The sequence below is a fragment of the Lissotriton helveticus genome, chromosome 9, assembly GCF_964261635.1.
Source record: "Lissotriton helveticus chromosome 9, aLisHel1.1, whole genome shotgun sequence".
NCBI lineage: Eukaryota > Metazoa > Chordata > Amphibia > Caudata > Salamandridae > Lissotriton > Lissotriton helveticus.
This window is the reverse complement of record NC_136070.1, coordinates 916388171-916415901: the sequence shown is the minus strand read 5'-3', so window position 1 is coordinate 916415901 and position 27731 is coordinate 916388171. Positions and strand designations below refer to the sequence as shown.

The 27731-nt window shown below is 46.4% G+C and overlaps 1 protein-coding gene across 1 annotated transcript in view; it reads left to right on the top strand.

Annotated features, from left to right (window-relative positions):
• Positions 1-27731, top strand: part of RYR1 (ryanodine receptor 1) — a 1073089-nt gene that overhangs the window by 839242 nt on the left and 206116 nt on the right. Inside the window, exon 80 of the mRNA XM_078661091.1 lies at positions 8748-8827. Within this exon, the coding sequence (XP_078517217.1) occupies positions 8748-8827 (80 nt within the window). The remainder of the gene's footprint in view (positions 1-8747; positions 8828-27731) is intronic.

Sequence of the window (27731 nt, the reverse complement as noted above, 5' to 3'; positions counted from 1 at the left end):
CAGACCTAGATCTATTTGCGACAAGTACCAACAGCAAATGCCAGAGCATCGCAAGCTGGCACCCCCACAAGAATTCTCTGGGGAATGCGTTCTCCATCAATTGGTCTCGGACGTTTGCGTACGCTTTCCCACCGATTCCACTAGTCCCCAAGGTTCTGCGGAAGATGAAGAAGGAACCTTGCCGACTCATCCTGATTGCGCCCAGATGGCCGCGCCAGTATTGGTTTACAGAGCTCCTCCTACTGTCAGAGAGCAAGCCAATTCAGTTACATCCAATCCCGAACTTGCTCAGTATTCAGGAAGGTCAAGTCTTCCATCCGGACCCAGCATCGCTGAGATTAGCGGCCTGGCTCCTGAACACCGTGAGTTCGCACACCTGAACTTCCCGGAAGACTGTAAAGAGGTGTTGGCCAAGGCTAGAGCGCCCGCTACCATCAAGACGTACAGTCTGAAATGGAAACGCTTCTGTATCTGGTGCCGTTCAGCAGGGGTTCACCCTTTTTTAGCAAAACCTGAGGAAATTCTTCCTTTTTTCTTGCAGTTAGCACGAACAGGTCTCTCTCATGCTACTTTAAAGGTGTTTCTGGCTGCAATATCCAGATATCGACAGGATGGGTCCAATTCTCTGTACTCAGCAAGAATTATCCAACAGTTCTTTAAAGGCCTCTTTAGAATGTTCCCTCCTGTACGCCGTCCGCCTCCTTCGTGGCATCTGAATGTGGTCCTAGGTCAACTCATGCGTCACCCATTCGAGCCCATCCATAAAGCCGACTTGAAGTATCTTTCGTGGAAAGTATCACTGCTCTTAGCCTTAACATCCGCCAGGAGGGTTAGTGATATCCAAGCTTTCACTCTGCATCATCCTTTCCTGCAATTCACAAGCGATTCTGTGATACTTCGCACAAATCCTAAATACATTCCGAAAGTACCTTCGGATTTCCATCTGAACGAACCTGTTGTTCTTAAGTCGTTCTTTCCAGACCCGCAAACACCTGCGGAAAGAGCTTTACACTCGCTTGACATTAAAAGATGTCTTAAATTCTATCTACAATGAACGTCTACTGTACGCACTTCTGACCAGTTGTTCATTACCTACGGTGCATTTCGTAAGGGGCAGGCAGTTTCAAAACAGACTATTGCAAGATGGATATCTGCTGCCATTGCCTTTTGCCATGCACAGGCTGGGAGACCTTTACCATCTGCGCCCCGAGCGCACTCTACAAGAGCGGTCTCCTCATCTACGGCCTTATTTGCTGGAGTCCCTCTTCAGCAGATCTGCAAAGCGGCTACTTGGGCGAGTCGCCATACCTTTACCAGACATTACTGTCTAGAGTCAATCAGCGAGGCTGATACTTCTGTGGGTCGAGCTGTTCTACGGAATCTGTTTCATTAAGGTGAGCCTCTGTTTCCCACCTCCTTGTTTTCTGCTGTCAGACGCTTCTTATGTTATGTTTTCACATATTTCCATGATTGCATTATGTTATGCTCTATACGATATGTGTATTTTCACTTTGCATTGTTATTTGCATTACTAACTGACAAGCTTGGCGTTATGGGCGTCTGTTCAGCAAAGATATGTACTGCTAGCTACTCTGATTCAGGCATGTGAATCTATGAAAGACACCCCTAATACTGGAGAAGAACAATAGTTACTTACCTGTAATCTGTGGTTCTCCAGTATTGGTGTCTTTCATAGATTCACATGCAACCCGCCCACCTCCCCTCAGAGGCTTTTTAGGCTATTATGGGGTTTCACTCCTGTGCGAGAAAATCTGAGAGCCTGAGCCTCTGGGGAGAACATTCTGGTGGGTGCTGGCGCCTGATTGGCTGTAGTTTGGACTATACATAATGACTATGAGAGTCATAGATGTGGAAGTTTTTTGCCTACTGTAGCATTGGCTGCTTTACTTCCTGGTTCATTTTCTATTAGTATTACTACATATTTATGGCATATTATTGCTTTTTTATGTACCGTGGGACTCCCACTCCGACGACGGGGAATGATTCAGGCATGTGAATCTATGAAAGACACCAATACTGGAGAACCACAGATTACAGGTAAGTAACTATTGTTCATACCTCCATACCTTTATGAACTAGTATTGCTGGACCATCAGGTTCACAGAGAGGTGCATTTTGCCAACTCAGTCCTGCAGGACTTTCTGGCATTAGTCCGTCCTCAGGCCCATCTTACAAAAGGTGTCGCGTTGGTGCCTATTAAAAATGTGCCAAATCTGCGCCTGGAGGTCTCTATCAGAAGAGCAAATTACTTACCTTCAGTAACACTTTTTCTGGTAGAGACTATTGAGCCACAGATTCCTCACCGACCCTCCCATACTTCCTGTTCTTTGGTTGAACACTAGCCATTAATAAAATCCCAAGCCTATCAATCTGCTCTTGGGGCACTGCGTCTGGGGCGCAGACAGTCTCGAAAGCAAGTGAAGTCACCGCTCAGAAGTGGTGCTTATATTTGTCCCGCACATCATTTCGGAGTGGAACGGCATCAGTGCAGAGATGCATGGCGCCACCTTCAGGCACGCAGAGGTACGGCTGAAAAGTTTCCGAATCCAGGTCTAAACCTGGGGAATATTCAAAAGGTGAGGAATCTGCGACTTGATAGTCTCTAACAGAAATAAAGTTAACTGAGGTAAGTAACTTATTCCTTTAGATAGAATACACACATGCCAAGCTCTGCTAATTTTTGTTTCAGTTCTGAATTTTTATGTCCATTACCGTTTGTGTTTGCTAGACTTTAGCAGCTTCTCGCCCTATGTATTTTTTTCTTATTTGGTGTATTATTTGTAATATGCAGAGAAATGCACAATCCTAGCTTCTAGGTGCACTAAGACATACTGAAATAATATCATTATTAGGACCAAAACAACAACAATTGAAAAGCAAAATTCTATAACAGCCGAAAATTAATACAAGACTAAAACTGAAATAAAAGAAAATGACAAGTAGCAAACAATATTTTATGCAGCACATATAGTAGCTTATGTAGACCCAAAACAGGCATGTTGTAAGGTTTTTTGTTGCATATTTAAGATAGTGACAGCTGTAGTTTCCATGCTCTTGTTATCTTTAGTCTGTATGCCTGTAGCTTAAGCAGAACTTATAATTCATGAAAAACGGGTAAAGTTATTTATAAGCCTTAACTCTTTGGGGAATTTTTTTCAGAGTTTCACTCTGTCACTTTAAGCAGTCTGCCTCCAAAGTTGCACATGTGCCATTTTAAAGTGAACAGTTTTAAGTGAGAGCAGGAGTGCAAGAGTCTGGTCTATTGGTGGAAATGGATAAGATCAGGCAGGAATTTTGAGGCTTGCTTATTGATTGCTTTCTAAACCAAGCCTAAAACTCTGTGTTGGATCTGGTAATCCATGGTCAGTCAGGTCACTTTCGCCTCATGGCAGACTGGTGAACATTGTTCCTTGGACTATAAAGGATGTGGGTGTGCCTGTTTTGTGTTAGTTGCAGTTCTTCAAAACATCTTTTTGGAAGACTTCAATATGTAGCTTATAGTATTAGAATCTGTATATCACTACTTATTGTATTCTATTAACATGGTTTAAATGTTGAAAAAAGATATAGGAGGAAATTGGTTGGATTCCCTGTGGCAAACGTCTATGGACCAATTAGTAGCTGAGAGACCACCCAGCTCTCCAGTATTAGATCCTTTTTAGATTCAACTGCTGATTCCCTGCTGGGTACCCTCAGTAGCCAATGTTTGAATAGTAGAGCACATATATAATCAATTAACATTGCATTTGGCATAGATTATGTGTAGAATAGTCTCCTCATTATGGGATCCAAACCCTGGCAAATAAGTTGGGGGAACACAGCATATGTACCCTCAGACACTCAACTTATCCTTTGTCTTCCACTTCACCTCTATCATTTCAATGACTCAATATGATCTTGAGCTGTAAACTATTTGGTATTGTATGATGTTCTTTGCCCCTTCTACTTCATAAACTGTACTATAATATATCCTATATTATTGTTGCCTATGCTATTTTTTAAACTGTCAAAACTGTTTTCGGCAAACTCCTCTGCAAATTATTTTTGTAACAAGGATTACATGTCCTCTGTTGCCACCTCCAACTCTTTCATTTAAACTTCTGTATCTGATAGAAACTACTAGCCGCAGGTTCCTTCACGTAGAATTATCCCCAAGCATGAGACTGGATCTGGAAAATCTTTTGTGCAGCATCCCTGCGCACCGGGGGCACGGCATCACGCAACTCCGCCCAGGCATTGTCCGCGTATGTGACGTCAGCGAGGTCACATAAGTCCCACCCCGGTGCGCCTACATCAGTTTTTTTTTTCTTTTCCGTGTGTAGCGCGGATCCTGCTTGTGCTCTGGGCCTGTTTAGGCCTTTCCCGTTATGCTATTGCGTGTGTGTGGGAACAGTGCGCAAATGCCTTTGGGCTTTAAGACGTGCTCGTCTTGTGGACGCCTGATGTCGGCGACGGACCCTCACCCCATCTGCATGTGGTGTTTGGGGGAACACCACGACTCCACTGATTGTGAGGCGTGCCAGCAGATGGCCGCACCACCCGCGGAGAGCCCACGCCCCCGGCCTGTCGGGGGCGTGGGCTCTCCGTGGGTGGTGCGGCCCTGCGTGCCGTCCCCTTATCCGCCGTTTCCCGGGGTGGGGGCGACTAGACCCCAGATAGAGACATGTGCCTCGTTGGCTTCTCCCCCTCCTCCTTCCCCTCCTGGGATGTCAGCGGATCCCTTGCAGTGTGCGGGGCCCTCCGTGGCGTCGTCGGCGGCTCCAGCCCTGGCACCGACTGGCTCGGATCCTGGTTAGGAGGATGTGGTGCCGTTGGGGTGCGGCCCTTAGGGTTCCCTCCTTCTGACCACGGCGCCTCTGCTTCACCGCTATCTTCTGCGGGAGTCCCTGTGGTGTCACAGGAGGTCGCCGGGGCTCGGGGCGCACCCTCGAGCCCCTCTCAGTCTTCTGGACAGGCGGCAGTCTTGTCCGAGGCCGAGGTGATGCCGCTTCGGCATTGGCGGCTGCTGGCCCTGGCGGCGCCACAGGGGTCGGCGGAGGGCCCCTCTCGCCTAGTCAGGGGTCGAGGCTGGCGGGGGACTCCTCGTCCCTCCCCGGCACCATCCACGCAGGCAGCTGCCTCGTTGGAGGTCGGGTCGACGCCTTTCCGGCGCTGTTCCCTCACCGCCCTGGCTCCGGCCCAGCCCCAGTCCCCTGGGCCGTGCGCCCTGTCGGAGGTCGTCCCGGCGTCTCCCCCGGCGCCAGTTGGCCGACGTCGGGTCGTTGATTCGTCTTCGGACGCTTTCTCTTCTCCCGATGTTCGGCATTTGCTGGTGTCATCCTCGCTGGAGACGGGCCGCCGCATTTTGTTTTTTTCACTGATGTCGTCTAAGGCCGGCTCCTTGCCGTCTCCGCGGCCGCGGTCTTCGCCAAAGGAGCCGCAGGTTCCCCACTCCTCTGTCCCTCTTCCTTCTTTCCGGACCTGGCCCTTGCCTCTTCCGGTTGGCTTGGGGGATGGCCGCCTTAGCTTGTAGCTAGGAGCTGCTTTCCCCTCCACTGGGCCCTACGGAGGCGGGTGCGGCTTTCGCTCACGCTGTTTCCACGGCTGTGGGAATTTTGCACATGGGTGACCCAGCTACCCATTTCCCAGTGGATCATCTTTTGGAGGTTCTCCATCAGGGTTCTGGTGGCAGGGAGCTGTTGCTTCCCTTCGAGGGTTCACTCCATTCTTGGGGACTTGGGTCTGTCCTGCCACGGGGGACCTGGTGCCCCAACACCTTCTACATTGCCATCATCTGGCGCCGCGTGATCCTGTGTGTCCTCCCTTTCACTCCTCTACCAGAGGCCCCCTTTTGTAGACTGCCTTTTCTTCTCTGCCGCCGTGTTGTCTCCCCCGTCGTGGAGGCCCGCTGGCTGGACTCCTGGGGGCGCACTATGTTCGCATCGACCAGTGCGGCTCTGCGGGCCCTTAACACGTTGTGTGTTTTGGCTCGGGCCACTTCCTGTTTGTGGGACTCGGCAGAGTCCCTTATGTCTCCTGCTTCACAGGAGGGTGTCTGTGTTGATTTAAGACACTATGTGTTGGATGGCCGGGAGCTGGCGGCGTTTATTCTTCGGTCCGCGTTGGACATCTCGGAGGTGCTGGGTCGTGCCATGGCTTCTTCGGTTGCCCTTCATCATCATGCCTGGCATCGGGACAGTGTGTTCCCCGAGAACGTTCGAGAACGGTTGGTGGACCTTCCCTTCAATGGTGTTCTTTTGTTCCATGCCCCTGCGGACTCGGCCATCCAGATGTTCTTGGCAGGGCTTCGTCCTCCTTCTCCTCCTCTTCCTTCTCCTCCCCCTCAGTGACCTGCAAGTTGATCTGGTTCTTGGAGGTGTTCTTCCATTGGGGCGGGTCGCCCCGGTTGTCTGTTCTGTGTGCTTCATGGCCACTCGAGTCCTCCTTGTTGGGACTGTGGTTCTGTTGGCTGCTGGCCAGCCCTTCTTCTTCACTGTTTGTTTTTGGCACCTTGCTGGCCCTGAGATTGGGCCTCCTGTTTTTGTCCTCTCTGGCTGCTTGGTAAGCCTTCTGCGGGGTTTTTGCTACAGGTCTTTTCTGTTGTCCTCTGCTGCGGAAGTGTTTTCCTAAGAGGTTCCCATGTCTTGGGACGTAACCTGCCCTAGGTGGGGTACTGGTGGCTGTTGTATAGCCCTGTTATGTGCTGGGGAGCTCCGGTCGCCTGCCGTCTTCTGCTCTCCGTGGCGTTATAGTATATTGCAGATGCAATCTTCTTGCTGATGTCTTGGACTAGCTTGAGTTCCGCCCCTGGGTGTTCTTCTCTGGGGTCGCTGCACTGTTTTGCCTGGTCTGGCCTGCTGTCTGTGGCCTGGTGTCATGATCCTGTCCGGTCTCACTTCCTTTTAGGCCGCTTGTGCGGACACCTCCCTGGGGCATGTCCGGACTCCTCTTCTTCTTCAGCTAGAGTCTGGCTTGCTCTGAATGCTTCTTCCAGTGGGCCTTGCACCCGGTTTTACCTCTTCTTCCTGTGGGAGGAGCTGGTCCCTGACGTCTTGTCCCTTTTTGTGGGCGCAGTCCGTCCCTGCGGGCCGTTGGAACAATCTTCCTGGTTGACCTTAGGTTAAGCTTTTAGGCTTCCGCCTGTTTATTGCTGGCGGCGCCGTTCTGTCTGGGATTACCTTTGCTCTGCCTCTTCTCCTTGGGGTCTCTAGGTTACTCTTCTCCTTTGGTGCTCCTCTTTCTAGCCTTGGCCTTGGGCGGAGGTTTGTTGCCTTGTATGGGCGTGGGGTGCTTAGCCTCCTTTCGCCTTGCCTTGCTTCCTCTGTTGGATAAAGGACGGCCCCCTCTTCTTTCTTTTTTCCGCATCCCCTTTGGGGTTGGTGGTCTTCTGCTGGCGGGGTTTCCCCTTGCCTGGGGGGACGGGCTCCTCATCCTGTCTTGGGTCTCGGCCCCTGTGGGACCCTCTGTTATGTCCAGGCGGGTGGGGTCCTCTCGCAGACCCTCCTTCCCCTTGGGTATGGCTAAAGTATCTTTTCTTAGTGAAGGAATCTGTGGCTAGTAGTCTCTATCAAATTTACGAGTTACTTACCTTTGGTAACGATATCCGGTAGTGACGATTCTAGCCGCAGATTACTTCAAGGCCCGCCCTTCCTCCCCGTTCTGCGAGAACTTTTGGCTTGGTCTTTTCCACTTGCCTCTCTGTGGGTGGCTGTGTCTTCTAGGCGTATGTTCTTTCCCTCTTTCTGGCAAGATGTTTGTCCTGTTTAATTGTTCCTTTCCTCCCCTTTTGGCACGTTGGAGGATAGGTGTGTGGGTACTTCTGTGCCCTTATGCTCTGGTTGCTCCAAGTTGGGGCCTACCTTCCACCCCACCCCTCCCCTCACTCCCTCCCCCTTTATTACTAGGGTTCTGGGCCCTCTGCTGCCCTCTAAGTTGGGGTCTTTTGGCTGTGCCTCTGCCCTTTGTTCCTTGTGGGGGTTGTCACACTCTGTGTTGGGGCTGTTTTGGAGTCTTGTCGTTCCTTGTCTGTCCCGCACTGGTTCCCCTTCGTTGCTTTTGGTTGGGGTTGTAGTCCTGCCACATGTTGCCATGACATTTTTGCATATGCCCTTTGTCTCCAGGGGGGGCTATCTCTGTACTGGCAGGGTTGCTGCCCAGGACTGGGCTCTGTTCTTTATTCTTTCCCTGACTTTGGGTACTCCATTGCCTGGCACTGCTCTTTATGGTGTTGTCCTCACCCATTCCTTTTCTGTTCTTCGCACACTGTTCCTATACTCTCACTGTTTTGTCTGATGGCTCCGCGTTGTGGCGCGGAAAAGTTCTCCGAAGAAAACTGAGGTAGGCGCGCCAGGGTGGGACTTATGTGACCTCACTGACATCACGTGCGCGCACAATGCCTGGGCGGAGTCGCGTGATGCTGTCCCCCCGGCGCACTGAGATGCTGCGCAAAAGATTTTCCAGATCCAGTCTCACGCCTGGGTTTAATTCTATGTGAAATAATCTGCGGCTAGAATCGTCTCTACCAGATACATCGTTACAGAAGGTAAGTAACTCATACGTTCTGTGGCCTCACCCCACTGTGTGTGTCTTACATATATAATACATTGGCTCTGTGACATCCTCAATCGTGTTTCTTTTGTAAGCTGTATACTATGTATTGTGGCCTAATATCCCCCAATACTTTCTAAACTTTAGATCACTCCATGCCATCCTTGTTTGCCACTGACGTATGCTCTGGTTCCTTTCAGGTGAGACAGGAGCCATGGTCTCCTCCACTCTAAAGCTGGGTATCTCTATTCTGAATGGTGGAAACAGTGAAGTACAGCAGGTAAGTCTCTATCTTTTTGCCTCTCATCTGAATTCTGTGATTTTTTAAATAAATTATCAATCCTGAGTATAGCTTCATATTGGTGGGATTGGATTTCTGCTTCTTAGAGTTCCTGAGTCCTACTGGTATTCATGACATTAGATGATACACAGTTGACACCAATTGGACACTATGAGTTCAGCTCAAATTGCACTTACGGGCGGAGTGTTCCCCCACACAAATTATTCAAGGTATTTCATGGACAAATTTGTATGAGGAAATCAGTGGTGCCATATAATACTATCCAGTCTTACCATCCGGGAAGAGTAAATCTGTACATTTTTTTCCAGCAGTGGATCTTTCATAGATTCACATGTTTGAATCATTCCTCGTCATCAGGCCGGGAACCCTCTGCACTCATTGTTAGCAAAGCAATGTGCAGTACTACATGCAGTACTACACACAACATACACTTCATAAATTTGAAAAGCCAATAGACTATACAGAACCAGTCCACCTCCTTGTATGATCCATACATTGACCAATCAGAGAGCAGCACAGTCATCCCTTCCCTGACAGAAGCTGTTAACTTCCAGATTTTCTACTGCACATTCAGTTATGTTTATTCCTCTGGAGCTTTCCTCCATTTGACATTTCCAAGTGATTTTTTCCACACTACTTACACTTTTTTTTCAAATTGTTAATTTCTGCAACTGAAGGATAGTGTACTGATTTATTTTTGGGGACATTTCTGGAGAATTACCAAGATGTCAGAGTTCTCTGAGAAGAAGTCTCCCTCCAAGACTTGTATGACCTGCGGCAACAGAAAGGTCTATATAGAGGATCCGCACTCCGCACACCATATGCCTTTATTGTCTTCACCCAGGTCATGATCCTAAGAAGTGCAACATTTGTAAGGGTTTTTCAACCAAGATCCTTAAAGATTGAGAGAAAAAAGTCTAGCAATGGCTATCCTAGAAAGAAAGGCAGATACTTCCATCTGAGGCAAGCAGCTATTGACTCCTAAACCCACCTCAAAGAATCTAAGGTAAAGATTTCCATGTCAGCTCAAAGACCGTCTGACCCTGCGCTTAAGAGGCAGACTGCTGGTCAGCCATCATAATGCTCAGTGTTGCCAGGCAGAGACCCTAGGCCTCTAAAGGAAGCACCAGTAGAAAACGAAATGTTCAGTGCCATCTATCCCAGATTTGCTGCGATGACACTGCCCTCATCTGTGCTCTCATCATTGACGTAGCATCTTACAGACTTATCATTGAGACGAAAGCTCCCATCAAAGAAAGCTTCATCAATAATGTTTGCATCATGAGATCCTGACCCATCAATGACTGCTATCTGAGACCGCACCATATGTAGTCAGAATAAAAGATTAGCAGCCGTTGATGATCTTGTTGATGATAAGTTGATGATGAAATAAACCTAAGGATATGCCACCATCAGCTATTGCTACAGTGGTGTCTGGTGTCCTCAGCTCTACCTATTTCAACATTACCATCGGTCACAACACTTCAGTCTTTGCTGGTGTCTCCAATGCTGTCACCTCCATCTGCCGAGCCACTGTAATATCCTTCCTTTGGTCAGGAAGCAGAAGACAAGGAATTAGAATCCTAATTGGATCAAATTGAGTTTAGGCGTTCTTCAGCAAGGATGAAACTCAATCAGACGGGCCAGAGACAACTCAGCCTGCTGATCTTCACATTCAGTATGTGAACACTGAAGATGACGAGGAGCAGTAGAGATGGGTGTCTCCGCAGGACAAGAGATATTTGTCTTTGCCTACTGACTCAACAAAATGCCCTACAATGAACCCAAACCATTCTCTAGCTGTGTCTATCATCCATATGCCTTTACACACACTCAACATGTTACTAATAATGGTACATTATATTTATCAAATTGCCTTCCATTCCCCACTAAATCACAGAACAAGACATTCAGTTAATGCCTCGGCCCTTAGTTTTGCAGCTGATCTTGCACAATTCTACTAGTGAATGGGCCTTTATAGCTACTGTCCCTGAGGCTACCAAATAGTTTCCCACGCCCTCACCAAAGTTGCACATAGTTGAAATCCATATTGAGGATGACATGTAGTCAGTATATAGTGACATCCACTAGGAAAATTACCACAGCAATGATTGCTCAGGAGGATATGCCGACAGTGAGGATATGAATGGCATTTATCAGGGGGATATGCGGACAGTGAGGATGTGAATGACAATAACAATACTGTAAGAAAAGATTCAGAGCCGGATCACTTTGTACGACAGGATAATACAAGCCTGGACCCTCTTTCAGGGGATTATATGCCAGATGAGATTGGCATATTTCATGCCCTTATTGAGAAGATGTTGCAGAGATTTAGATTCCCAGTTTCCAATTAGGAGAAGACCTGTTTCCTATTTGCTTGTAAAGAAAAATGTAACAGATCTACTATGGCGATATCAATTCTCAATCCTATCTGGGAAAGTTGCCTTTTGGTTATGAATAAGCTAGTTACTCCTACTGTGATTCTGTAGTGCATAGAGAAGAAATATAAGGCACCAGAATCTTCTCCGGCATGCATCTTAAATCAGGTAAAAGCTGATTCAGTAGTCTCTGTGGCTGTACAAAGACGGTCTCGCAATTCTGCAGTACTGGTGACTGCTCCTCCAAAGCAAGAGAAACGCAAATTGGACTGTTAAGATTACAAATGTGTCAGCAGTGACTTGCAAGATATGATCGCCAGCAGTGGTGAGACTTAGCTCCCTACTCTGACAAATTACCTACAGAAGACAGAGCAGAAGCAAAGGCTATTCTCAGATAACGAGAACAGGCTTCTGCTTCATTGATTGATGCAGCAATGGCCTCTTTGCTAAGCGGGTTTTGACAAATTGTTAAGACAACAGTAATAAGAAGGTATGCATGGTTCAAAACACAACATTCAGATCAAAGGTTCAGTCTAGAATCAGGGACATGGCCTTTGTTAGGAAAATATATATTTGGCAAGAAATTAGACATGACATTACAATTCAATTCAATTCACTCGTTATTCGGAAACAAGTATCCATAAAAGCACAATTCATTCACTACCAACAAAAGAGATACAGGTCTTATTTAAAATATCATATAGATTCTGATTAAAAACCCTAATTTAAATCCGCGATGCTCATGACTGGATAAAAAAAACATGTAAATTCCATGAAAAATAAAGTTGCAACAATATACAGTGTGTAAAAAAGCACAGTGAACGACAGCGAAGCCATATTAGCAATTGCAAATCAATAAATAAACCGAAAAAAATTTTTTTAACTGTTGGACGGGCATGCATTAGCAGCATCATATTGTTGATAAGGTGCAATGATTATAAACAACATTAAAAACATAATACAGATATAATTGATTATAAATGCCCTCCATACCCTAGAAATTGTTTAAAAACAAGGGTTGGACATGCCATTAACAGCAGCAGCATAATAGAATAAAGTGCAATTAATTGTAAACAATATAGCAGCATCTTGAATAGAGTTAATTTATATTTAAGCTTTCATGCCCGTGAAAATATACAAAAAGATTGGGCAGGTGTTGGGCAGCAACATCATGATAAAATAAAGTGCAGTTTAGTTGTCGACAGTGCCCGCAGCATGGCGCATATGTAGTTGGTTTTATTTAAACTTGCGCACCTGCAGGATTCACTTGAACATTATTAGGTACTCTTATAATGTTAAAAATCACTCATGGAGGCACGTGAGCGTACTGCCGCTTGTAAGAACGAGCTTACACGGCAAATCAGGTCATCATTTTCAAGTTGTAAGGTTTCGAGGTACGCTGTTTTGTAATCAATAATGGCTGATGCCTTAAAATATGGAATCAAATATTGTTTTGTGTATTTTCCATAAAACTTACAGAAAAATAAAAAATGTACCACTGTTTGGTTGCTGCCAGTACCGCACGGGCAAGGCATCTGCTCTAGATTATTATTAAATCCCGAAGGGAAACAGAGTAAATATTTTATAGTACCATCCCTGAGGTGAAAAAGTAGGCTTCTCTTCCAACGCCCAATGCTCTTCAGAAGATATTTGGGTAACATATGGTTTCAGAGCCCGGAGCCTCCAGGAGGGGCATGTACCTGGCAACCGATGGTTTGAGGCGCTCAATAGCATGTCTTTCATTGTTATACAATTCATACAATGTGACCCTGAGTGATCTTTTGTTCAGGCCCTCTAGTGCTAAAGGATATAAAAAAATATGTTCAAGGTTCACACTGGCTAAACTTTTTCTGACAGCGGAGAGCCATGGTATAGAACCACCCTTATCGCACTTAAGGCAATCTACAATGATCTCTCTTGTTAGAGTTGCTGCCGAATTCTGCCATATTTTTTGTCAAAATATAGCTGGGCGCGACCTAATAAAGTCTTCTACGTAGGACAGATTTAATTCCCTGTGGCATACATAGGTCGGTGAAGATATTTGGGCCCCCAAGATTTTTCTGCACAATCTGTTTTCTTCCGTTTGAATCCCACTACAGTTTGTGAACCCCCAAACTTCCGCATCATATGTGGCCGTCGGGATGCACTGTAATTTATAAATCTTTGTTAAAGGTGAAACCACCTCTGCCTGTTTTGGCTGCCGAAGACTCAGAATAGAATTAATCTCTTTTGAAAATGTACTTCTGCTGTGGGCAGCATGAGCTTACCAGGATCCTGTCTCTGAAAAAACTAGGTCCAAATAAGAAAAAGGGCTAATGCGTAATAGGGATTCGCTGCCAGAGGTTATTGAGTTTAAACAATGTTTTTTCGGGCCACCAGTCATTATATATGTTTTCTTAAAATTGGTGCATAGCTCCAAATCAGCCATAAATGACACAAAGCCCTTAACTAAAGTGCGCAGTGCGTTAGGCGTGCGGCCCATAAGGACTGCATCATCCGCGTATAAAAGCGCGGGGAGTATGTTACCATTAATTTTTGGGACATCATTGGTCAATTTTGACAGGGTGTTATGTAGTTCGTTTATATAAAGAATAAAAAGTAGAGGGGCAAGAACACATCCCTGTCTGACCCCTCTGCCAATGACAATGTCCCCTGAGACCTCCCCAGTATTACTAATCCTCACCCGCGCCTTCAGATCCTTGTGCAAATGTGCCAAAAAATTAACCAAAGCCTCGTCCAACCCATAATTTAAAAGGACCAACCACAAGCGTGGTCTATTAACAAAATCAAAAGCTGATGTGAGATCCATAAAACCCAAATAAATAGATGACTTTTGTGCTATCGTGTATGTGCCAAGAATCAGGTTTAAGTTCAGACACTGTTCAATTGTTCCCAGTTTGCTTCTGAAACCCAGCTGACACTGGTTTAAAATGTGGTCCTTTTGAGCCCAGGTCCTGATTTTGTTAAAAACGACCCTACCTAAGATTTTTAAGGTGTTATCTATCAAAGAAATTGGTCAGTAACAACGGATTGGATCGATCTCCTTTTTTAAAAATGGGAAAAATAATGCAGGTGGACCAAGTACTCGGAATAGCTGTGTTAGACAAATTATTAAAAACATTACATAAAAGGGGTGCCCAAAAATCCGGTTCATGTTTAATGAGGTCGATAGAGAGTACATCTGGTCCTGGGCTTTGTTCCCTATACTTTCGTGTATGGCATCCTCTACTTCTGACACTGATATAAATACATTAGTGACGGGGGGCTAACGCTGATGTTCGGGGTCATTGAGGGTGCTGTGTAGATCTTTGCGAAATGCGCCTCCCATGATTCACTCGTTATATTACAGCTTATGGGGGTAATATTTAGGCCCATAGATCTCATAGCTTTGACTGCTGCCCAGAATCCATTTCCGTCATTAAGTGTGGCGGCACAAACAAGATTGGCCCAACGTTCTTTTAAAATCTCATCTGTTCGCAACCTGGTCGCTCTCTTGTAACAAGATCGTAATGATCTGACAAGGGTTGTGTCCTTGGGTGAAGCCGCTAATGCTGCACGCAGTTCTCTATTTGCCCGCGAGCAGGTGCCATCAAACCATTTGGGTTTCTTGCTGGTGTTAAGGGCTAGTCTTGAAATAATGTGTTTGATGCCAACACATAAACTGCTGAATGCCTCAATGATCCGTGCATCAAAGACGCTGCATGACAAACAGATTTCAATGAGTGATGGGTACAATTTTACCATGTTTGAAAACAAAGCTCTATTGTCTATGCCCTTCCAAATCACTCTGAGCTTATCAGTAGATACCACTAGATGTTTAACCCCAAGTTCTTTCACGGGGCTAGGTTTAGGGGAAAATTTAATGGTTGTAGAGATTGGATTATGGTCACTCAGAAAGGTACATAAAACCTCTCCCTTTACTAAGAGGTGCTCCAAGGAGGATGATATAAAAACATAATCAATTATGGAAGAGCAGCCTCGACCCCTGTAAGTAGGTAATGGGCAATTCTTATTTGAATATTCACCGACTCTTTCCATTACATAAATTAGGTTACAGAAGGATAGGTGATCCACTAACTCCGCCCCTCTTTTACATATAGGCTCCCTAGCCAAAGTAATGGCAGTTGGGCCAGCGTTACTGAGGAGTCTTGCATTAAAATCGCAGCCAAGGCAGATTACAGCCAATTTATCATGCGCATTTTGATTTTCTAAATTAGCGATAAACTCAAACAAGATAATAAAATTTATATTTGGTAGTGTTGTAAAATCATTATTATAAAAATTAATAAAACAAATCGAGGCCCCCCGTGTATAGATCATTGCTTGAAAATTCGTATTGTTTGTCGCAAGGGGTTTTATACTCCCCTCAGATGAGATGTTTATCCAAGACGGAAGACCACCAGATGGGCGGCCTGCTTTAGGGCTGGGTACAATGCTATTGTTACATACAAAACCTTCTAAAAAGTATTCCTTAGTGCACCATGTTTCTTGAAACATTAAAATGTCATCTTTTTTGTCTAAGTCAACGCTCTCCGTAGAATTTAGCTTAGAAGCAAGACCTGCAACATTCCAGCTAAGCACGTTTAAGTCGGAGTGTCCCAGGTCAACAACAAAGGAATGATCAGATGAAAGTCCATTAATCACAGGTGCAACAGGTAATGGGCTGGCCGGTAGTCAGTCTAGGCTCTCTAGGCTGGACAAGACAAAGAACCGATTCTGCAGAGTGTGTGTAGAAGTAATGAGGTTATGTGGGTCCAGGGATGGTTTGTAGAAAAAGCCCAAAGGAAATGACCAGATCATGGTTGGAAAATTATTGTTAAATACCTGTGCTAACAATAACCGTTTTACCAGTGGTGGGCGTCTAAAATTGACGACAATACAATCCCCTTTGATGTTCTTTTGAGAGGATCCAACCCAGCCCACCCTACGCACCATTAGTATCTCACTGACATTTGCCATCCTTAGACCTTTATGTTTTGATAACCAGTCGGCACTCTTATTCCGAAGTTGCTCCCAGGACTCAGTTTGGTTTTTGTTTAGGGGAGGGACGCCTGCTCTGACTAAAACATAAGGACATGCTTTGGGTGGTAAATTAAGATGGACGGCTGAATGTCAGGATTATCTGCTATAGGAGTGGCACTAGAATTATTTAGAATAATTGGAGGTATGGGGTCCAGGGTTATAGGGGTAGCCGACACAAAGTTACAAGGCAAACTGTTACTGTTACTATTATTACTAGACACTATACGTGTTGAGGATATCTCACTAGAGACTGGTTTAGAAAGAGAGCTAGTTTTATAGTTGTCACACGTTACGCAGGCAATATTAGAAAAAGAAGGTGTGGAATCAACAGTCTGCTGAGACGTGTTCGGCTTAACTGGTCCCAGTATCTTTGTGTGCTGGGCCGCCCAATTTTACCAGTAACGCTAGATGTACCTCTGTGTGTATCAGGTTTCTTTATCACATTTTCAAGCCGGTCTAAACGCTTCACAAGAGCATTAAAGGAACTCAAAGCTGTGGATTGTGGTTTAGAGCGAGGTGGCTGTTTTCTCTTAGTGCTAATAGGTTTTGCCGCAGTTCTTTTTCTTTTAGCCCCTGTTGCTTTGGGGTCTGAGGCAGCGTTTTGGGCAGTGTCCTTGCCATGAGCCCGGGGATTGACAGTCCATAGGGTCCTCATTGATCACATTACCCTCATTGTTCACCAACTCGAGACCGTCTGACTGTATTTGCGGGTGGCTGACAGTGCTGACTAATACGTTAGGTGTCAAGGGAGGGTTGCTGATGTTCCCCCTTTCTGCTCCTTCCGGCAGGGTAGGTTGGGGTTCGAGTAATCCCAAAGATAACCTCCTCTCGGTTAGTTCAATCTCTGATGAGACAATACTAACAGCTCTTTCAAGCATACTGTCTATGGTAGTAGTAGACCTTGAGCCTGGAGTGGCTGTTCGTCTCCCCATACTTCAGTTACCAGTTTGGCACTCACCTTGCTTAGGAAGTGCCTCGCAGGGGCTGCTGGGCAATGTAGTCCGTCCCCCTCACTCCCCCCCCCCCAGTGGCAGCGGTGCAATGGCAGAGTTTGGCCGGATCCGGTGTGCAGCCTCCTCAGAGTGTGTGGGGCAAGCTGGTGAGGACAGCAGGTAAGGCTTTGAAAAGAACAACAGAAATAGGCTCCCGCCGTCAGTATCGGAATGGAGGGCCCGGGCTGTCTGCACTGGGGCCTGCGCCAAATGAGCTTCAGCCAGGGACTCGAACCTGGGCCCAGGCCTCCCCCCGCATGTCAGCTGTCTATGCCGCGGGCCGACGTTCGCTGCTGCCACCTCACCAGGCCTCTCGGAGCTGGGGTGCAGTTGTTGCAAGGGCGGGTTGAAGGGGCCCGGCTGGACCGTGCTGGGCTCCGTGCTGCCAGGAAAGCTCCAGTCAAAGGTGCTGCACTGGGTTCAAGCCTTCTCTCCCACGTCCACCGTCCGTGACTCAGGGCGGGTTATCACTCATCTGGAGGTAGGCGCCGCTACTCCCTCCGGCCAGCCGATGAGAAGGCGGGTCACCGCCCAACGCGGCCAAGCGACGCGGGCCACAGGCCTCACCACTGCAGGCAGTGCGTTGCCTCCCAAGCCGGCTCCCCGCTCCGTCCCGCACCTTATCATGACATTACAACCAAAAATATCTAACACAAACACTGCCAGCTCCATTGGATCTCTGCAGCACCGTCAGCCATACAAATATTACAAGCAGTCAAATCAGCGACCTTTTCAGCATTCAACTCATTTTCGCCTGTTAAAGCAGCGCAACCATTGGGGCACATAATATCACTATTTTGACAAACAGGAAGAAAGCAGTGGCCTCCCTCCAGCAAGCAAAGACAAAAGCAAAGTAGAAATCAGACATCTAAATATAGATATAGGATACTTAGTCAGGCTCTCCTTCTCTCACTTGTCTCTGCTAGTAGAAGGCAGGATATCTACGTTCTTCCAAAATTGGCACAATTTAAACATGAAGAACTACCGTGGATTGGGGGTCTGTGGGGAAAATTATAAGACCACTGAATGTGCGTTCCCCAATTAACAAATCACACAAAATGCACAACTGTGGACAAGGTCATGTGTATATGGTAAATGAGTAAGTCATCCTCTCTCAACACCCCTGTGATGTCATGCACCTAACTTGGGGAGACATCCCTTAAGGATAAGAACCCTCACTCACCCGAGGGTGACATGCTTCATCATATGGGTCCCCCTTACCAGTGTAGAAATCCTAGTCCACACTGGGAGCTACTACTCCGGGATCTTAAAGGAGGAGCTCAGAGATGTTTTATGGGCAAAGGGATAATAATCCCATATGTGAGCAAGATAGGTGTAGTGAGGATAGCAGCGCTGTGTCTTGATCAAGAGGCTGAAACATGTCGACCATTTAGTGACAGTGGTTCTACCTCTATACCACTGTGCTGTTACTTTTTAATCCTGTCAAGCGGAACACATCAATAAAGTATTTAGTGTATCCCCTTAGATAGTTTTAAACTCACTTGTTTTTGATAGACACAGCGCTGCTATCACAGGGGTGTTGAGAGAGGATGACTTACTTATTTACCATATACACATGACCTTGTCCACAGTTGTACAATTTAAACATGGACTTTTGGGTACTGGATATAGTCATGCACAGGCATGGGCTGGAATTCATACAAAAACCACCAACTTAGCTTCCAAAATGGAAAACTAAAATCATCGAAAAGAACTGAAAATGTAGAGTGCAATAGGAGAGGTTCCCGCTTCACCGAGTGTCTAGGATAATATTCCAAATTCTTACTTATACTAAATAAATCAAGAGAGTTGTGTCTAGTGCTCGAAATGAGACTCCTCAACAAATAATGAAAAAAGCAAAGATTTCAAATGGTCATCCTTCAGGACATCCTCCCAGTCATCAAAAAAGGGGATTTCTTGGCCTCCCATGTCCTAGAGAGTGCTCACTTCAATATTCCTAAAGCGCAGAAAATTCCTTCTTTTTATGGCACTTAATTTACTCCATTATCAATTCAAGGTCCTGCCTTTTGAACTAAAGTCCTCCACTCTAGTATTCACCAATGCACGGCTCCAGTTGCAGCATTCCTTTGGAAAAATGACTGTGCAACTTGTCCATACCTGGGTGATTGGCTGATCAGAGCACCAACTCAAAAACAAGCCAAAGCAATGCTAAAACTCATAATGGATATCCTATGAAGTTTGGGCCTAGCAGTCAGTGCAAAAAACCCAAACATCTTTGAACAAACAAGAGACAAATGGGCATTTTTGCAAGCCCCAATCACCACTAGAACAACACTTTTTTTTACGCTCTGGTGGCATTTTGCCATTTCCCATATTTACAAGGTGGCGCTAAGCCACTTAGTGTGGCTTAACACAACCTTGAAAATATGGCCGTTTCTGCCGTAGTACTTTGCTGTAAAGGGGTGTGCAATGGGTGGTACTGTGGGCGTTCCACCCCAACACCCATTGCCTTTTGACACTGCCCCTGATTTACAAGGCTGAGGCAGCGCCAAAAACAGCGTCATTCTAACACCATGGATTACCAGGCGTTAGAATGGCAATACGAGGAGAAATCATTAATTTCTCCTAGTTTTTTGCTCTTTCCATGTGTGCTGCATTCTGCAGCACACATAGAAAGAGCAAATCACCATGAATGCTTCTTTATGTGCAGAACAGTGTCCCTTCCTGTACATACACAATTGCCCCTGCAGTTTAGGCACCCTTGCAACATGGTAGCAGGGTGCCAGCGCTGTGCAAGGCAGCTACTTTTTTGCCAGCGCTAGGGGAAACACAGGGGTGCACCGTATTCTTGTGAATACGGCGCATCCCTACATTTTAAAACAGTCAGAGCGTGGCGCTACTGATTTTGGCGCAGCTCCGCGCTCCTACATTTTCCTGTAAATATGCCCCAGAATTTTCCTAGGAGCCAGGATAGGTTTAGCAGAAGGGTTAGCGTATTCATCGACAGACAGGGAGGGTGAACAAGCTAATGTGTCTAGCTACAGTCCTTTCATCAATACAATGACACCAGAATATTGTGTCAAAAATATTGTCTACTAAAATAGTGAGTTTACATACTTTGCATAGAAAGTACCAAAATATGGGGTAAAAAATAGTGTGGAACACAATATGGTCAAAAAAGGTGAAAAATAGTGAAAAATGAGTGAAAAATTAATATCTGATAGGGATTTCTAGTCGCAGGTTCCTGACATTAGAAAATTCCTAGCCCACAGACTGGATCAGGATATTTTCAAGCAGTACCCATGCACACTGGTTGGTGTTGCCATTCGGCTCTTCGTCTGTGGTGCGCTCTAAGTGACGTGTATAATGCCTATATAGGCTCCACCCCAGCACGGTGCAGCAGACAGCGCAGACCCGAGGTAGCTACTCCCAGTTTTTCCCGTTTCAGCTATGTCCCCTAAGAAAACTTTGGGTTTTAAATCATGTGCTGCCTGTCACAGGCAGATGTCTGTGGTTTGTCTTTGGTGTTTGAAGCGAGACCATGACTCCATGACCGACAAGGACTTCCACAACATGCACCTGAAAACACTGAGGGAGCGTTCCCTCAAGCTCCTTGCCAACTGATATCGGACAACCCTGCGACACTTATGATCCTGGTTGCGCAGAAGGTCACTGGACTGCTTGAAGAGCTGCTTCTGATGATCCGGGTAAGTCACATAAGAAGAAGAAGTCGGAGATGACGAAGATATCTTTGACTTCATTGCACCATTCCAAGTCCTTAGACAGTTGCCCCTTCCGAACCCTCACTCGATTTAATGAAACCCTTACCGATGTTCGACTCGGGGCCTGGTCCTAACCCTGCACAGGAGCTTCTACGCCTGCACAGGGACTCCTATGGACTGGACAATTGTTCGCCCCTAGGGAAGCCCTGATCCCTCACCAAGCACCCCACCCTGAGAGCTTGGTGATTCATGCCTCCACTTCCTGGGTCAATCCTGGCGAGTTCCCTACTACTCCATTGGATAAGGAATCCAAGACGCTAGATACCTTCGGTGAGAGGATGTTGGCTTCTGCCAACCTAGCACTGCTGTCGGAGAACACCTCATGCCTCTTGGACCAATACACACATACGATCTGAGATTCATTGTGCAAGTGCTGGCCTTGGTCTTAGAGGAGGCCCGAACCATACTGTCATAGGCAATTGCAGATGGCAGAGACGCAGCAAAATGTAACCGTCAAATGTGGACTGTATACTACTGACTCGCTGGGCAGAGCAATTTCATCGTGGATGGCCTATTGGCGCCACGCCTGGCTGAGAACAACTGCCTTTTTAGGGGCTGTCCAAGCTTCGCTCATGAGCATGCCTTCGATGGCTCTTCTCTTTTTGATGAGAAGGCAGACTCAGCGCTCTAAGGTTTGCAGAGCTACGGCCAGATCCTTGGGCCTACACATCGCCCCTCGCCAACCACAATCCTCCTGCTGCTCCTTTCTTGGCAACGGAATGGGTTCCAGCAATATTAATTCCCGCCCATCCACCAAGGCAAGAGGCTTCCCAGGCGTATTGCGGCTGAGGCAGCAGTTCCCAAAGACCACTTGAAGCCACTACCTGAAGTTGGGCCAATCCACCTCTCTTCCTGAGCCGCAGCCTCCAATCCCGTAAACCCCTCTAGTTTGTCTTCATACCAACATGCTCACTCACTGGGGGGGAGGGGGGAGGGGCAGGATACGGTATCACCGACACCACTGGCAGTTGATAAAATCAAACAGGTGGATTTTGCCGATAGTCCAACAGGGCTACTGCATCCCCTTTCTGGACACCCCTCCACCCATTCCACCTACTGATGGAGACCAATCTCTCCTTGCTCCATCAGGAAATGTTGGCTCTCTTGGGCAAGTAATCTGGGTCTGATTGAGAATCTGGTTTCTGGCAGAAAAGCACGTCCATGTCAATCTTTTGGAGTTGCCGCCATTTGCCTACCCTTGAAGGCCTTCCTACCGTCCATCAAGTGGAAGCATGTATAGGTTCTCAAATACACCACCACTACCATGTGTTACTGTACTGGCAAGTGGGTACTGTGCTAGGAGGCTCTATGACCCTAAGCTTCAGGGCATTTCTATGATCGAAAGCTAACTGCCTTAATCTTTGAATGCCAGGGCAGACAAGCTCATCTGTGGTACCTGGTGGATTACAAAAGCTGGCTACACCCCAAAGTGTCACAGGGTGCCTTCAAACAACAGAGAGAACTCTGGCTTGATCTCTTTGCCACCATGCAGAACATGCAGTGCCCAAACATTTGCCCATCGGAGTGCCTGCAAAAGTCCTCCTTGGGTGAAGCATTGTGACTGACTTGGAACATGGGAAAGCGTTACTCCGTCCAACCTATGTCTCTCTTGCCCAGAGTTCTGAAGAAGATCAGGAACGACCAGGCACAAGTCAACCAAGTGGCCCCAGATTGGGCCTGGAGAGGCTGGTACCAGGAACGTCTGAGCATATGTGTCTGCCGTCCGATCAGGATACCACTTTGAGAAGATCTTCTGTTTCAGCAGAAGGGCAGGATAATCCATCTGAACCTGTACAATCTGCACTTCCATGCGAGGAGATTAATTGACAGCAGTTTACGGTGTTTGACTTTCCACCCAAAGTTATGGATATCATCGTGGCTGCCAGGCTCCCTTCTGCAAAGTCTCTTTATCCATTATTGGGGTATCTTTCATAGATTCACATGCTTAGAATCATCCCCGCCGACGAGGTAGGAGTCTCGTGGTACAATAAAACATATACATTATAGTCAAAATAGCATTACACAATAGGCTACTATAGACAGCAAAGTCACTACATTAGCCTATCTTAGTCCTTTTGCAAAAAGAACCAAACTTGGAACACAGCCAATGAGGCTGCAGCACCCTCTTAGAACCTTCCACAGAGAGGCAAGCCCTCAGATTTTCTACCGCACCTCATGTAACAGGGAGTCTCCTGAGCTCTGCTCAGTTTGTTCCTTAACTTTGGCTTCTTTGTGAGAAATTATGTCTGATTCTTCAAAGAAAAGCTTGTTCTTGCCTTGTTCTTCATGTGGGAAGAAGAGATTGCACTTTGAGGATCCACACAAAGAATGTATTTACTGCCTTTACCCAGCTCACAAGGTCAAGGATTGCAGGATCTGTATAACCTTTCCTGCCAAGACCTTGAAGGACAGAGAAGGAAGACTTTTGGTTTGGCTGGAGAAGTTGAAGGCTTCATCTGACGTAGTATCTGGAGATGAAGGCAGTGTGAGTCCTCAGGCGTCCACCCCTTTGGCCAAGGAGAGGGATAGATCTGGAGATCCACCTGAGAGACAGAGTAAGACCCTGAAGAAATCTCAATCCGAGACTGGTCACTCTTCCTCAAAAAAAGAGAAGTCCTCTTTCTCTTCTTAGGTAAAAATCTGGACAAAAGGTAAAAGTTTCTCTGAACACTGCCTCAAAATCCCTTTCTGAGCCTCCGTTGACGTTGAAAACTGCTCCGCCGACGATGAAATCTCCTCAGAAGGTGAGTGATTCGTCAGCGTCGATGAAAAAAATCCCATTGTCAACGAGAATTCCGTCGACGGCGCTGTCGGCGAGTATTTAATCGCCGTCGACGATCCTATCTCGTCGACGCCTACTTCGTCGTCGACGTCGATCCCGTCGACGATGCCACCGCTGTCGATGAAGATTCATCTATCATCGACGAGTACGCCATCGACAGTTACAGATTCCGTCGACAACTACAACAACCTCGACATCGACTACGACATCGTCGACGATGGTTTTTCCGTGGACGACCTCAATGATTTCAATGTCGACGGTATCCTTAATAATGGCAATTTCAACGGATACTGACTCACCGTCCATGTATATTTCATCTACACCGAAGCGCAAAAGGCCTACATCTCTACAAATTACATCAGTTTTGAACTCTAAAATGTCATCTTCAAGACAATTCTATCAGGATGTGTCACATATCTCACCTTTACCTCCTAGCCACTATCTGGAGTATTCAGATGATGAAGACCCTTTTGGTCCAGCACATGAGCCTTCTCAGCTCCGAATAAAATATCAAGAAGATAAAGACGAGGAGGAATACTATGAACCCTGCGAATCTTTAAGAGGCCCACAGGAATCTTTTCAACAAGAACCTATGGTTCAAATGCCTGCTGCTTTGATGCAAGATCTCACGGCAATGTTGAGAGACTATAATACACGCTTTCCACCGGTACCAGTTCCGGAACAAAGCCCTGCGCCTACAGCGTTGCAGGTTCCGACTCATGCTGTCCCTGCCTCAGTACCTCACGTAGCTCTGCCTACTCATTTCCTTCAGGATGTTGATGGTGACATGGTGGCTGAAGAAGGAGAAATACCAAACTCACCCACGACTGGGGATGAATGGGATGAATATTTAATTCCAACGCCAGCCTCGCCAGTCCCCCAAGCTGTTGACTCGCCTCCTGAAGATATAGGAGGTTTTCATGCTATCATGGAAAGGGCAGCTACCAGATTCCATCTGCCAATACCGGTACAGAAAAGGGAGTGTTCTCTTTATGATTTTAAGGATCAGAGCAGAAAATTGGTTCGTGCAATTCCGATTATAGATCATATTTGGGAAGAAGGGGCAAAGATAATGAAGATACCCTTTTCAATTCCGGCGATCCTCCCTAGAATCGACAAGAAATATAAGGCACCAGATGATGCTCCGGCCTGCCTTTCTGGGCACCCTAGACCAGATTCTGTCATCTCACAGGCGGCCCAACGGAAATCTCGAAATCCATCTGTCCCAATAACGGCTCCACCAGACAAGGATGGTAGGCGCCTTGACAAAATTGGTAAGCGCTTTACCACCATGGCGGGCGCTACAGTTCGTGCCACAAATTCTTTAGCGATTTTAGGCAGATACGACTGGAAATTATGGTCAGACATTTCACCTTATCTTGAGTATCTGCCTGAAGATAAAAAGCAGGAAGCGAGGAAAATACTTCTGGAGGGCGAAAGGGCTGCTTCAGAGATTATCAATATCTCTATGGATATGGCTTCTTTGGGTTTTTGCCAACTTGCTGGAGCAGCGACCCTTAGACGTCAAGGGTTGGTTGAAGTCTATTAACTTTCGCCCAGAGGTCCAAACAAAGATTCTGGATATGCCCTTTGATGGAGACCGGTTATTTGGCAAACACATAGATGATGCATTGCAGGAGATCAAAAAAGATACGGATACTGCTAGGGCATTGGGTACCTTGCAGTATAGAAAAATGCCGTTTCTGGGAGCAAGAGGCAGAGGCTCATATTCCTTTCGTGGAGGATATCAAAAATACCAACAACAAGGTGGTCAGGGTAGGTATGGATACCACCAGCAGCAACAACAGCAGTCCTATAGGAATCCCCCAGCGGCCACTTACAGACAACAAGGCAGAAGACGCCAACCTCAAGGCAGAGACTCTGCTAGGAAACAGTGACATTCTTGTAACACCTGCACCAGATATGCCACAAGTATACAAAATTCCAAATATATCCAAGCATATCAAAAATTGGGAGAAAATAACCACAGTCAAGTGCGTTTTGGATATAATCTAATGTGGTCACACCCTGGAGTTTATCAGTTCCCCCCTCCTCATCCACCTCTGAATAAAAACCCACCGCATCTTGCTCTACTCAGAAAGGAGGTAAAAACCATGCATTCATAGGGAGCGATAGAGAAAGTGCCTCGCTCTCAAGTGGGGAAGGGATTTTATTCTCGCTTTTTTCTCATAAGAAAAAAGTCTGGGGAATGGAGACCAACCTTGGATCTAAGAAAACTGAACAAATACCTTCAAAAAAAGTCCTTCCGCATGGTGACACTCCAGGAAATCCTTCAGCTTTTGGATCATGCAGACTTCATGACAACGTTGGGTCTCCAGGATGCGTACTTCCACATCCCAATCCATCCCAAACACCGAAAATTCCTAAGATTTACTGTGGTAGGTGTACATTTCCAATTCAAAGTCCTCCCATTTGGCCTACGCTCAGGTCCAAGAGTCTATACCAAAATCCTAGCTCCAGTAGCAGCTCATCTCAGGCTACAGGGCATTTAATTATTTCCGTATTTGGACGATTGGCTAATAAAGGCTCCTTCTTTTCGTCAGGCTTCTCATGCAACAGCAAAATGCCTGCAGGTTTTTCGCTCTCTAAAACTATCTCTGAATGTCCAAAAGTCAGTCCTCTATCCTTCCCGAAGAATCCAATTTCTAGGAGCAATGCTGGATACCATTCGATATAATGCGCAATCTCAGACCGCCGGTGAACCAGGCTTGTACCTTACTTGACCTCTGTAACACGGTAAATAAAGCTGAAAGGTGTTGTCCTCACTGCCAGTTCAAGACATCAAATAACGGTGAGAGGAACCTCACAAAACGAAATATTAAAGTCAAGAATGTTGCCATGGCCCTCATCAACGCACGATCCCTATGTAAACATAGCCAGGAAATCGCCGACTTAATAACAGATTTTCAGCTAGATATACTCTTTATCACAGAGACATGGACAGACGATTCGTCCGACCCGGACGTAGTCATTGCCACACCTATTGGTTATAAAGCCTACAGACAAGATAGACCCAGAAAGAAAGGTGGCGGGATCGCCATTATAGCCAGAGAAAATCTTGAGGTTACAGTTATTCAAACACCGGACATTTCGTGCGAGGCTCTGATGTTTGTAATTAAACTTAGCCCGCATTTTAACTTCAAAGGGCTACTTCTATATCGGCCCCCAGGAGCCAAGACAGGCTTCTTAACCAGTTTGAGTACAATTTTAGAATCTCTGGCCTTAGAGGAGTCTATCACAGTGTTAGGTGACATGAATTTTCATTTAGAGGATAATAACCATAAAGAGACACTGGCCCTCATCTTTGATATGGAAACCCTGGGGCTCCAACAATTGGTCACTTCAGCCACTCATCGAGCGGGACACATTCTAGACGGCATATTTTCCAGTGTCCAGGGGCTCCAGGTATCGGATATTTTACCTATGCCATGGACAGACCACCACGCGGTTTTCTGTACCTTGGCTATAAATAAAATCCCAGTAAAAGTCACCACCCCCCCTGAGTCAGTTTCTTTCAAAGCATGGCATAATATTAACCAGTCAGATTTAAAAAACCAGCTGGACATCACTCGCCCGCTAATCACGTCTAACCCGAATATGGCCACACAACTATTCCAGGATTGGTTGGGATATGCCATGAATCTTTTGGCTCCCATCAAGACAATATCTAAGAATAGATCTATCCCAACAGCACCATGGTATACGGACGAACTAAAACATCAAAAACAACAGAATAGACACTGGGAAAGACAATGGAGAAAGACTTACAGCCCAGCGAGCAAGACTCGATATAAAGACGCATTGGCGGTATACAAAACCATGATTATAAAGGCGAAAAAATCCTTCTACTTGACTCAAATTGAGCAGGCAAAGAACTCCAGCAAAAAACTATATGACATTACTAAATCTCTCTCAGGCAACACCCCTGACCTGACTCCACCC